This window comes from Phoxinus phoxinus, assembly GCF_949152265.1.
Source record: "Phoxinus phoxinus genome assembly, chromosome: 12".
NCBI lineage: Eukaryota > Metazoa > Chordata > Actinopteri > Cypriniformes > Leuciscidae > Phoxinus > Phoxinus phoxinus.
This window is the reverse complement of record NC_136887.1, coordinates 34876219-34890882: the sequence shown is the minus strand read 5'-3', so window position 1 is coordinate 34890882 and position 14664 is coordinate 34876219. Positions and strand designations below refer to the sequence as shown.

Below are 14664 nucleotides of genomic sequence, written 5' to 3'. Positions count from 1 at the left end.
AATATCTCACTTTGCATGTAATGAGTCTATATAATATATTAGTTTCACCTTTTAAGTTGAATTACTGAAATAAATGAACTTTTGCACCATATTCAAATTTTTCCAGTTTCACCTGTGTATTAAAAACATTTATGTTAATTTAAATAAAAATAAAATATGAGTTGAAATATGTTGCCTTTGCAATAAACTACAATTATTAACTGAAAATAAATACAAAAACTATAAATTAAACCTTAAATACTTTTTTTTTTAAACTAATCAAATGACAAAATGAAATAATGATAATTAAAATAAAATAAACATGAAGAACAAGAGCTATGATATATATATATATATATGTATGTGTGTGTGTGTGTGTGTATAGTAGGGATGCACCGATATGAAAATTTTGTCCGATACCGATAATTCTTAATGTTTGAAAGCCGATAATAACCGATATATTGGCCGATAAATCTAAAACCAAATTTGTATATTTTTTTTGAGAGCCTGATAACAATCTCACTATGTCCCAAGCACACAATTATAATGTTATTATCATTATAATTTTATGTAGCCGATATGACAGACTTGTGCTGCACTTAACATATTTTCCTTTTAAGTGATTGTAATAATATTTCAAGCAATTCAGAAACATCACATTGAACAGTGCGCATCTGAAGGAAATAATCCATTATTTATTAATATATCGGCCATTTTTTCTTACCCGTTAACATTCAAAATGAACATATGTCAGCTGATACCGATATATCGTGCATCCCTAATATGTGTGTGTGTGTGTGTGTGTATATGACCTGGGCAACATTCATGCTGTCCATACAAATATAAACTTTACTGAGTGACAATATATGAAACTTTTTATTTGATTCATCCATCTGATTCAGTACAAACACATGAGAATGATTCGCTTTTGGAGTGCAGATCTGTTGACCGTCAGTTCATATAATCTTTTAACCGTTTAATGGAAATAAATTTGCAACATGTGCTCTCCTTCACATGAACATTCAGTGAAGTGCAGAAACACACACACACACACAGAACAGCGGTGTCCGATGAAACTACGGTGTGTTTTACAACACGAGCACAATGACTCCTTACTTACTTTATATAATATAAAACAAAGTACAGTAACTGAAGAGAATACATGAGTACGTCGTCATGTGTAAAATTAGTGACCTTCACAAACATTCCCACACTCCCAAAAATATTTTAAACATGAATAAGCAAACAAGAGATACACACTCCCATCATGCTCTCTGCTGTGACCTGGACTAATGCGAAGGCAAGAACATGTGCTTGAAATGACATGACATTGAAGTAAGACTTTTCTTAAAGTAGGAAACTCTGATCACAGATCAGCTTATAGATGATCATCAGGACATAAGACACTGGATGAGTGTGGGTCATTAACCCTTAATGCTGATTATGTGCTGTCAAATTGATGATTGTGTGAGAGGGCGTGTGTGTGTGTGTGTGTGTGTGTGTGTGTGTGTGTGTGTGTGTGTGTGTGTGTGTGTGTGTGTGTGTGTACGTTAGATACCATTAATCGATTTGACAGCACTCATTTATTTATGTAACATCTAAACAGAAAGATTCCAAAACACACTTTCAAGAAAGTCAAGAAATCCAAGATATAAGATATAATATATCAAAGATATAATAAAGTAGATTGTGTTATTGAAACAGAATGGCCATAATCCGTGAAAGCAGATGTTTGGCTTGAAATGCTGAGCGTCCGTGTTTCCGGATTACACTACAGTACAGAGGAGATGAAGGATACGCTTTCTCAGAATCAAACAATAAAACATTAGTGATGTCAAAAAGTGTGACAGTGTTATAAACATTGGCTGAAGGGATTAAAGTAAGAGTGTTTCTGAGTATACACACACACTCTCACTCACTCACACACTCTCACTCACTCTCTCTCACACACAATCTCTCACACACACATTCTCTCACACACACTCACACTCGCTCACTCTCACACACACTTTCACTCACTCTCTCTCACACACACACACTCAAACTCACACACACACTCACTCACTCACACACTCACTCACTCTCTCTCACACACACTCAAACTCTCTCACACTCACTCTCACACACACACTCTCTCACAAACACACTCACACTCTCTCTCAAACACACTCACACACTCTCTCTCACACACACACACACACACACACACACTCTCTCACACACTCACTCTCTCTCACACACTCACTCTCTCTCACACACTCACTCTCTCTCACACACTCACTCTCTCTCACACACTCACTCTCTCTCACACACTCACTCTCTCTCACACACTCACTCTCTCTCACACACTCACTCTCTCTCACACACTCACACTCTCTCTCAAACACACTCACACTCTCTCTCAAACACACTCGCTCACTCTCTCTCACACACACACACACACACACACACACACACACTCTCTCTCACACTCACACAATCTCTCACACACTCACTCTCTCTCACTCTCTCACACACTCACACTCGCTCACTCTCATACTCTCTCACACACACACACACACTCACTCACACAATCTCTCACACACTCACTCTCTCTCACACACACTCACACTCTCTCTCAAACACACTCGCTCACTCTCTCTCACACACACACACACACACACACTCTCTCACACTCACACAATCTCTCACACACTCACTCTCTCTCACACACTCACACTCGCTCACTCTCATACTCTCTCACACACACACTCACTCACACTCACACAATCTCTCACACACTCACTCACTCTCAAACTCTCTCACACACACACACACTCACTCTCTCACACACTCTCACACACTCGCTCTCTCTCTCTCACACACACACACACACACACACACACACACACTCACTCTCTCTCACACTCGCTCTCTCTCTCTCTCTCTCACACACACACACACACACAATCACACACTCTCTCTCTCACACACTCTCACACACTCGCGCTCTCTCTCTCTCTCACACACACACACACACACACACACACACACACACACTCACTCACTCTCTCTCACACTCGCTCTCTCTCTCTCTCTCTCTCACACACACACACACACTCACTCACTCTCTCTCACACTCGCTCTCTCTCTCTCTCTCTCTCACACACACACACACAATCACACACTCTCTCTCTCACACACACACACACATCCCTTTTCACGTGAATACTGGCCTTAAAGTAGTTTAAAAGTAAAGTACTGAAGCTAATATGGAGATTCGCTCAATCGGAGTGCTTGAACACGGCATCCTGGGAAATCTTTTCATCTACAGAGACCTCTAAACACTTCATGACCGCTGTGGTGCCCGTCTCCCCCCGTCCACACACTGCTGTCTCCCCGGTTCCCCTGTGGTGGAGTGTGTTCAGTCGCTGTAGTCCCGGACGCTGAGCGTGGGCTCCACCAGCTGGTTGTGGACGTGCATCAGGCCTGAGGAACAGAAGATCATCAGATATTAAACCCTCAGGAGAGACTGAGCCTTTAAGAGCCACAGATTGAGTTTCTGAGAGAAGGACATTCCAGAACAACCGGCCGTCTTTACAGAGATTGACCTGGAGACGCTGAACTGATGAGATCCAGGAGAGCAAACACACAGAGCTCTCGGGAAAGAGGACGAGGTCGTGTCATGAACAACAGTGCACGTCTGCAACTCTTCAGCTTAACCGTTTAAACTGTTTACAGAGAGTTATACGCTTGAGGTCAGTGATATTTTTATGATAAATCCATCTATCCCTCCATCCACCCATCCATCTATCTATCCCTCCATCCACCCATCTATCTATCTATCCCTCCATCCACCCATCCATTTATCCATTCATCCACCCATCCATTTATCCACCCATCCCTCCATTTATCCCCCCATCCCTCCATTTATCCACCCATCCCTCCATCCATCCATTTATCCATCCATCCCTCCATTTATCCACCCATCCATCCCTCCATCCATTCATTTATCCATCCATCCATCCACCTATTTATCCACCCATCCATCCATCCACCCATTTATCCACCCATCCATCCCTCCATTTATCCATCCATCCCTCCATTTATCCACCCATCCATCCATTTATCCATCCACCCATTTATCCATCCATCCATTTAACCATCTATCTATCCATCCATCCCTCCATTTATCCACCCATCTATTTAACCATCCATCCATTTATATATCCATCCATTTATCCACCCATCCATTTAACCATCTATCTATCCATCCATCCCTCCATTTATCCACCCATCCATTTATCCATCTATCCATCCATCCCTCCATTTATCCACCCATCCATTTATCCATCTATCCATCCATCCCTCCATTTAACCATCTATCTATCCATCCACCCCTCCATCCATCCATCCATCCATCCATCCATTTATCCATCCATCCCTCCATTTATCCATCTATCCATCCATCCCTCCACTTAACCATCTATCTATCCATCCATCCCTCCATTTATCCACCCCTCCATTTATCCATCCATCCCTCCATTTATCCATCCATCCCTCCATCTATCCATCCATCCCTCCACTTAACCATCTATCTATCCATCCATCCCTCCATTTATCCACCCCTCCATTTATCCATCCATCCCTCCATTTATCCATCCATCCCTCCATCTATCCATCCATCCCTCCATTTATCCACCCATCTATTTAACCATCCATCCATTTATATATCCATCCATTTATCCACCCATCCATTTATCCATCCATCCCTCCATTTATCCATCTATCCATCCATCCCTCCATTTAACCATCTATCTATCCATCCACCCCTCCATTTATCCATTCATCCATCCATCCACCCATCCATCCATTCATCCATCCATCCACCCATTTATCCATCCATTTATCCATCCATCCATTTATCCACCCATTTATCCATCCATTTATCCATCCATCCATCCACCCATTTATCCATCCATTTATCCATCCATCCATCCACCCATTTATCCATCCATTTATCCATCCATCCATCCACCCATTTATCCATCCATTTATCCATCCATCCATCCACCCATTTATCCATCCATTTATCCACCCATCGATCCATCCATCCACCCATTTATCCATCCATCCATCCATCCACCCACCCATTTATCCATCCATTTATCCATCCCTCCATTTAACCATCTATCTATTCCTCCATCCCTCCATTTATCCATCCCTCCATCCAACCATCCATCCATTTATCCATCCCTCCATTTAACCATCTATCTATCCATCCATCCACCCATCCATCCACCCATCCATCCACCCATTTATCCATCCCTCCATTTAACCATCTATCTATCCATCCATTTATCCATCCATCCATTTATCCATCCATCTGTTTTCCTGATAGACTGTACCTTCAAAACATTCAAACTTTAAGATGTTTTCAAACTTGCTTTTTCAACCCAACCTCAAAGTTTATCTTGACAAACTTTTTAATCTGGTTTGAAATAGAATCTTTCATAACATCATAAACGTCTTCAGTCACTTTTGATCACTTTAATGAATCCCTGCTGAATAAAAGTATTAAATCCAAATAAAAACCAAATCTTATCTATGAACCCTGAGACCATCCACACCTTCATAAAGTCCCGACACTAAACGCCTCGTTGATTTAATCCCACACAGAACTTAACATTGAACATGTGAGAGCGAACTGGTAAATCTGGACGAGCGTGTTACTGGTTTGCCTTTCAACGCTTGTTAAAGGGCACCTATTATGACATTTAAAATGTTCCTAATGTTGTTTAGGGAGTCCCCAACAACAGTTTTAAGTGCATGCAATGACAAAAAACACTTTTGTTTTCGTATAATATGCATTTATTTTTACCTGATTTGCTCACCGACTCCCAAATGATTCGTTCAACGACTCGTTTTTCCAAACCCCTCCTCTGCGCGACGCTAATCTGCGTTGATTGGTCAGATGACCCAGCAGTGTTTACAGAGATAATACTTATTGTTTAACACGGAGTACAATGATGCTTTTATCAATTAAATCGTGTTATAATAATGATTATAGTCCACTGCTTTGTAGTTTGTAGTAAAAAACTAAAAATAAGATAAAGAATTTAGCGAGCATAGCCCAGAGTTCATATTGTAAAAGCACAATCAGTCTTTGTTTGCGTTAGCCCGATGCATAAACATAACGTTTTTACAAAAAAAAAATGCAGTTACGTTACTACGAGGTATTACTCTATTCTTTAAGACAACTCCGAAAACAACGACAAACACTTCACATATCTCAATACAATTGTCATTGAAGACCTAGAAGCTAAACGGTGCTTACACAACAAACAAAATAATAATTAAGCATGCTCCATAAAACATAAAAGCAACAATTATTAATAACACTTACAGGTTGTGATACGGAGGAGGAAGCTGATGCAAATACACTTGGAACTGAACCTTCCTTCAATATCAGCCGGCTCGCGAATCCAAGTTTGATTGCATTTAAAAAGCAATCGTCTTCAAAATGGCGCGAGCAAAGCACAAGGCTCGGACTATACTTCTGTGGTATAGTTGTATATATGAATTGTAGCCACTTAGTCTTCAAATGCTCCTCCTTGGGCAGATGAAAAAAGTTGAGTTTGAGTCGCACTTCAGAACACAGCGTCTCGTCGCCATGATGTTTCCAGGCTGGCCTTGGAGCGCAATAAGTGGGCGTATCGTATTCAAATAACTTGACAAGTTGACGTCATCTAGTCAGAGAAAAAGCTTCGGTCTTCTAACGATTCATAAAAATGACTCCGAGTCGACTCTTACTTTTGAAAGACAATAACTTTATATACGGTGCACTTTCATATTTCAAACTTTGCAGGATGTTTTTGTTCACTTAGATCTATGTTACACACTACATGAAAGGTACATTTCAAAATTCCATAATAGGTGCCCTTTAAACTAAATAAAGTGGTTATACAGTTAAATTGCTGTTTCTTTGATCTGGAAGCATCTTTCTGTGAGCGCGAGTCAAAGCTTCGCCCGAGGCTTTCAAATACCTTTAAAATACTTGACGGTTTTGACCCTGAGCTCCAGCGTGGCGTCTTCATCGCAGACGAATATGGTTCGTGGATGTTGCTGGAAGGCAGACACCGTCCACATGTGGTTCACGCCCTCCTCGATGGCTTTATACAGAGCGAAGGCCTTATGAGCTCCTGTGATCACGATCATGACCTGAGGATGAAGAGGCGGCACGCATTCATCAGTGCACTTCTGCTGGACACACACTTCAGAAACTGATGCGGAACTTTACAGCGAGTCTACTGCGCTTTCACTGAGATAAGAAATGTCCAGGTCATCATTTAAACCAGGATTTAAATATATATATATATACACACACACATTCATACAGTACATACATATACACACATATATATATATATACACAGTGTAGCCTTTGTGCCATCTGAAATTTTCTTCTAAAATGAGCATTTTTATCAAGCTTGTATATTTAAGTTCAGTATTTTCACATTAATTACAACTAATAGGTAATTTTCATTGTCATTAAAGTGAAATAACTGAACATAAATATACATCAAAATTATTTTTTCAGATTTCAGAAAATTTCAGATCTATGAAGTCTTCATATATATATAAATTAAAGGTGGAAAAATTATGACTCATTACTGTAATAATGATTATTTTATAATTACACAATATTATTATTATTATTATTAGTTATCTAATTACTGAAATAATTTAATAATTACAATTATATTAATAATAACAACAATAATTATTATTATTACAGTAATTAAAATATATTTGTTTCCCTTTGATTTAGGGTTAAGTCATGACCCAAAAATGTCTTGATAATAATAATAATAATTATTATTACATATTACCCTATTTACTGTAGTTTGGGACAGAATTTGGGAAGGATATTTTTCATGAAAATAATGTCACAATGCCCAAAATCTTAATGGGCCAAAAAATGACTTCTTTATGCAAACAATAACTGATTATAATATGATTTTTGGAGTGAAATATGGTGTGTTTCTAGGAGATGCTATAATGATGAGAATCAGCTGATGTCTAAAGCACACTTTACCCAGCATCCTCTCTGTTAGTGTGTGTATGTGTTTCCAGGACATTCAGTCTCTCACTGACACATGTTCAGTTTATCAGCAATAACAAAGAGAACATTTGTTACTATATTATAAAAGATAATTATATCTATGAATCGCACATGACAAATGCTCCAAACAAAAGCGTATCTGACCGGGACAAAAGATGTTGTGTTTGTTCTGCGTTCATGTTCCTGTTGCAGTTTCAGCCACACACACACACACACACACACACGTTTACCTCTCTGGCGTCCATCACTGTTCCTACGCCAACGGTGAGGGTCATGCTGGGAACTTTGGACAGGTCGTTCCCGAAGAATCGGGCGTTGGCTACGATGGTGTCCTTGGCCAGTGTCTTCACTCGGGTCCTGGACACCAGACTGGAGCCCGGCTCATTAAAGGCGATGTGCCCATCTGGACCGATGCCTGGAGAAAACAACAAAACACGTGTAAAATATGAATGGATAAAGTTAAATAAGTGATGACTCGGAATATAATAACAGTGAATGTAATAATGCGGATCACAGAACTAATGAGAAAACTTAGACACGTAATGAAAATGTGCTTATTTATCATGGAAACAATGCAAAAAATATTATTTTCTTTGATAAATATAATTTATTTTTAAATCCTTTATATTGAAATTTTTTTTTTTTTAATGTGATGAGATTCACCCCAATAGATTCATAAAAGTTATTAATCTACCATGTTGTTTATCATTCGGACCAGTGTTGTTATTGTGAACTAAAACTAAAATTATTTGAAAAATTATTAAAATTGATAAAATAATTTATAATAAAAAATTATAAAAATAAAAACTGATTAAAAAATATAAAAAATTTATAATAAAAATGTAATAATATAATATATAAATATAATAATATAAAAAAATTATATAAAAAATTTGCATCTCAATTAATTTTTATAAGTATAAAGTTTTTTTCATGTAATATTTATTATTTTAGTGCAGCTTTATTTCAATTGCATGCAAATAACTTTGTATACTTATACAAATTAAACCAATGTTATTTTAGTATCATTGAGATTGAATAAATAAATAAATATTTTTATAAATTTTTAAGTTAATACGACTTTTGATTTTAATACAGTATTAGTAAATGTAGGAATAAATAACCTAAGATTAATAAATCCTGTATATGCATTTTTTATCGTGAGTTCATGTTAACTAATTATTGTAAAGTGTTGCCAATATAAAGTAATTCAAAGTGTTAATAAATACTATACTAATAGTACTAAAATAACACAAAATTTGGACCAGATACACTGACAAAGATAAAACCAATTATTGCTACAGCAAACTCAAGACTTAAAGGGACAGAAGATATTTTAAAGGATGTCTGTAACCAAATAGTTTTCATAAAAAATGTTTTCATACTAAGTCAGTCAATGGGGTCCATCAACTGTCTGGTTACCGGCATTCTTCAAAATATCTTGTTTTTAGCGTTCAACAATAGAAACTCATACAGGTTTAGAACAACTAAATGAGGATTTTCCGGTGAACTGTCCCTTTAAGACCTTTGACCTTTGAGTTGCAAAATAATCAAGCATCTGGAATCATTGTCATTGATTAAAAGTGTTTGTTATTGCTTATTTCAGCAGCTAAACTGCGCAGAGAGACGGTTTTGTGTGTGCAGATTTAGAAGTGTATGTTCCTGTCGTCTTATTGGTCAGAGTTATGGACACACCTCCCACAAACAGCTCGATCCCCCCCGCCGCCGCGATCTTCTGCTCGAAGGCTTCGCACTCGGCCTGCAGGTCGCTGGCGTTCCCGTCCAGAATGTGAGTGTTGTGCGGCTCGACGTCCACGTGCTTGAAGAAGTTATTCCACATGTAGGAGTGATAGCTCTCGGGATGATCCCTGGGAAGGCCTGAAGACCAGGAGATATTCAGGAAGACATTTCACGGGACACTTTTAGACAATCTACTAACTATACGTGACATTGCAAATACACGTCAATTCATTCTAATAACCCGAACCGTAACCCAACAGTCTACTATATCGGTATCAGCCGATACATGTTCACTTTTAATGTTATCGTGATTGGACCGATAAGAAAATCTGGCCGATATATTAAAGCCGATTTATTAAATTTGGCTGATATATAAAATTTGGTGGATATATTAAATTTGTCCGATATATTAAAGCCGATATATATATAAAAAAAAAGTCTGATATATATTTTAAAAAGTCCAATATATTACATTTGTCCGATACATTAAAGCCGATATATATTAAATTTGTCCGATATATTAAATTGGTCCGATATATTAAATTTGTCCGATATATTAAATTGGTCCGATATATTAAATTTGTCCGATATATTAAAGCCGATATATTAAATTTGTCCGATATATTAAAGCCGATATATTAAATTTGTCTGATATATTAAAGCCGATATACATTACATTTGGTCGATATATTAAAGCCGATATATTAAAGTCGATATATATAAAATTTAGCCGATATATTAAAGCCGATATATATAAAATTTGGCCGATATATTAAAGCCGATATATATCAAATTTGGCCGATATATTAAAGCCGATATATAAAATTTGGCCGATATATTAAAGTCGATATATATAAAATTTGGTCGATATATTAAAGTCGATATATATAAAATTTGTCCGATATATTAAAGCCGATATACATTAAATTTGGTCGATATATTAAAGCCAATATATATAAAATTTGGCCGATATATTAAAGTCGATATATATAAAATTTGGTCGATATATTAAAGTCGATATATATAAAATTTGGTCGATATATTAAAGTCGATATATATAAAATTTGGCCGATATATTAAAGTCGATATATATAAAATTTGGCCGATATATTAAAGCCAATATATAAAATTTGGCCGATATATTAAAGCCGATATATTGAATTTGGCCGATATATTAAATTTGCCTGATATATTAAAGCCGATATATTGAATTTGGCCGATATATTAAATTTGTCTGATATATTAAAGCCGATATATTAAAGCCGCTATATATTAAATTTGGCCGATATATTAAAGCCGCTATATATTAAATTTGGCCGATATATTAAATTTGTCTGATATATTAAAGCCGATATATATCAAATTTGGCCGATATATTAAAGCCGATATATAAAATTTGGCCGATATATTAAAGTCGATATATATAAAATTTGGTCGATATATTAAAGTCGATATATATAAAATTTGTCCGATATATTAAAGCCGATATACATTAAATTTGGTCGATATATTAAAGCCAATATATATAAAATTTGGCCGATATATTAAAGCCGATATATAAAATTTGGTCGATATATTAAAGTCGATATATATAAAATTTGGTCGATATATTAAAGTCGATATATATAAAATTTGGCCGATATATTAAAGTCGATATATATAAAATTTGGCCGATATATTAAAGCCAATATATAAAATTTGGCCGATATATTAAAGCCGATATATTGAATTTGGCCGATATATTAAATTTGCCTGATATATTAAAGCCGATATATTGAATTTGGCCGATATATTAAATTTGTCTGATATATTAAAGCCGATATATTAAAGCCGCTATATATTAAATTTGGCCGATATATTAAAGCCGCTATATATTAAATTTGGCCGATATATTAAATTTGTCTGATATATTAAAGCCGATATATTAAAGCCGCTATATATTAAATTTGGCCGATATATTAAATTTGTCTGATATATTAAAGCCGATATATTAAAGCCGCTATATATTAAATTTGGCCGATATATTAAATTTGTCTGATATATTAAAGCCGATATATTAAAGCCGCTATATATTAAATTTGGCCGATATATTAAAGCCGCTATATATTAAATTTGGCCGATATATTAAAGCCGCTATATATTAAATTTGGCCGATATATTAAATTTGTCTGATATATTAAAGCCGATATATTACATTTGGCCGATATATTAAAGCTGATAAGTAAGAGAGTAAGTGATTTCGGACGCAGACAGAATGTTTAATAAAATGTCTTCTTGCAGATTCTGAACTAGACTAGAAAGGGATGAAGACGGAGCCCAGTGTGCAAACGCTCTTTAGCATTGTTTCATGCATGACAGTGGCTCAGTTGCATACCTCTCTCACACACACACACACACACACACACACACACACACACACACACACACACACACACACACACACACACACACACACACACACACACACACACAGCAGTTCTCGAGAGAAGCGATCTGTTCACACTCACCCACATACTCATCCATGTTAAAGGTTTTGACGTATTTGAAGGACAGGTCTCCGCTCTTGTGATACTCGATCAGCTTCTTATAGCAGCCGAGGGGTGTGCTTCCTGCAATAAATCACATTATATCAGAATATATATTAGTAGAATATTAGTGCGGTCACATCGATTATTATCATAACATAAAAGTTTGTATATATTGATCACGTGTTATGTTAGATGCCATTAGAGTGTGTGTGTGTCAGTGAGTGTGTGTGTGTGTTAAATGATATACGCACAAATATTATACATTTACAAACTTTTATGTAAAATGCAATTATCAGCACTAATAATAATATATATAATTATAGAATAATCATAATCTTCCCAAATGCTGATATGTTTCAGAGTGAATACATTGTGAATGGACTGGATTGTGAAAAGTGGGCAGTGAGTCCAGGTCACAAACAGAGCAATTTATTACATTTTGATGAAATATTAAGAAAACAACATGTCTAATAATGCCACAGAAAGTACAAACAAAGTCCATTTTGATTTCACACTCACTTTAAATAGTCAGGTCACACTCATGAAGGATATGCACATGTTCTGGTGGATTGGTTTACCTGTTGGAAGTCCTAAAGTGAAGTACCGGTCAGCACTGGGCTTGAAGTGGATGATCCGGTTCCGGATGTATTTTGCAGCCCATTCGCTGGCCAGATCATAATCGTCCAGAATCACCAGTCTCATGACTTCTCGCTGACACACACACACACACACACACACACCAGCAAGAGACTCTGAATATAAAGACAGACAGATCAATACTTTATTGACCAGCACTGACCAGTCCAGATGTTCAGGCAAAGCTCAAATGAGGAGCAAAACAACAAGATGCACAATATGTTCATTAATATATGATCTCTATCATATCACAGCATATGTTTGCTTTTAAACTTATATTCAAGACCTCGCTTTATTTACGAGCAGCTGCGTTTAAAATGCCTATAGATGTCGAATAATGGTTATGGATATATAATGGGTAATAAAATCTGCTACTTACAGTAATAAAACGTAAGATCTCAGGGTGAATGAATACAAGTTTTCTTTGAAAACACTGATCATGTGATTGAGTTCCGGTCATGTGCGCTGACGACACACTTCCGGTTTGTAGCAACTGCCCATGTATGGAAACCGACACGGCTCTTTTATAAAAGAGGAATGATGAATGAAATTATCTGATATTAAGCATGTAGGATGACATTTACATTTGGAAATGAATTAGGAAACATTAGTCTAGTATCGTGCCGACACATTTGTTAATTAAAGGACGATTTTTTGCTTTATCAAATAATATGTCGTGCATATTGCACTTGTAGTTTCGTCCAATTTACTCTCCAGTCGTTTCATTTCCTTCTTTTCTACCATGACTGACCTTGCGAAGGACCCCAGGGGGACAGACGGCTGTGTGTGTGTGTGTGTGTGTGTGTGTGTGTGTGTGTGTGTGTGTGTGGGAGAGAGAAAGAGAGTGAGGAACAGAAGGCGTCGGATTGAGGGATGATAGCGTGCAGAAGTCTGATTCATTTCAGCGAATCGGTTCGTTCGGACAGTTCGTTTCAAGCGATTCAAAACTCGATCAGTCGATTCATTTACACACGTCATTTTGAAGTGTTCACAGGCGGCGTCGCGGCGGGACTTTGTTCGTCGTCTTTTTATGTGATTAAGTAAATATTTAGTTACGTGACAAAATTATTGTACGTATTAGGGTAAATCCCTCATATTTTGACACGACTAAAAAAGAGCTTTTCTAATTTACACTAACGTTACCTCAGCACAGTTTGTCTATTGACTATAGCAACTTCTAACCCTAATGTTTCTCATTTTCGCCTTAGCAACCTTGTCTTCTTCTCTTTGGTAGTCCATCGTATCCGATTATGACATTGTTAATGTAGAGTCCAATCCTTGATCCACAAATTTTATGACATATTGAGCAACCTTGTAGTTGCTAAGGCAAGTTAGATTTATTTAAAACATCTCAGCAACCAAATTGTAATAGGCTATGTAATCTAAATATGGCCTAAAGTCACCCTCAAACGTAAGAGTTCACTCAGTAATTGTTTTATTCGTCAATAAGTCTTTATATTAATTGCATTTTCGAATATATCACACAAATTGTCAGATGTTCTCTTCTCATTAAACTGCGGTCAGAAACTCAAACACCCTCACAGCAGAGTTCACTTTTTGTTGTTGGTTTTGTAATTTGATACACAGATAATATAATACATAGTGTAGTGTTATAAATGTAGCTTTCATAAAAAATAAAAAAATGAAAATATGAAAACTTAAAAAAAAATATTGACT

At 36.6% G+C, this 14664-nt stretch overlaps 1 protein-coding gene across 2 annotated transcripts; it reads right to left on the bottom strand.

The window, feature by feature from the left end:
• Positions 1 to 2835: 2835 nt before the first annotated feature.
• Positions 2836 to 13492, bottom strand: gnpda2 (glucosamine-6-phosphate deaminase 2). Of its 2 annotated transcripts, none has more exons than XM_079629944.1 (7): positions 13367 to 13492; positions 12930 to 13103; positions 12331 to 12432; positions 9779 to 9961; positions 8314 to 8498; positions 7005 to 7179; positions 2836 to 3447 (listed from the first exon to the last, which is right to left on the bottom strand). In XM_079629944.1, exons 2-7 carry the CDS (start codon positions 13051 to 13053, stop codon positions 3383 to 3385), a joined length of 834 nt encoding a protein of 277 aa, XP_079486070.1. In that variant the 5' UTR covers positions 13054 to 13103; positions 13367 to 13492; the 3' UTR covers positions 2836 to 3382. The 2 variants fall into 2 exon arrangements, with proteins under 2 accessions (XP_079486070.1, XP_079486071.1); XM_079629945.1 differs by having other exon boundaries at positions 3241 to 3447; positions 12930 to 13062; positions 13367 to 13445.
• Between the last annotated feature and the right edge of the window lie 1172 nt (positions 13493 to 14664).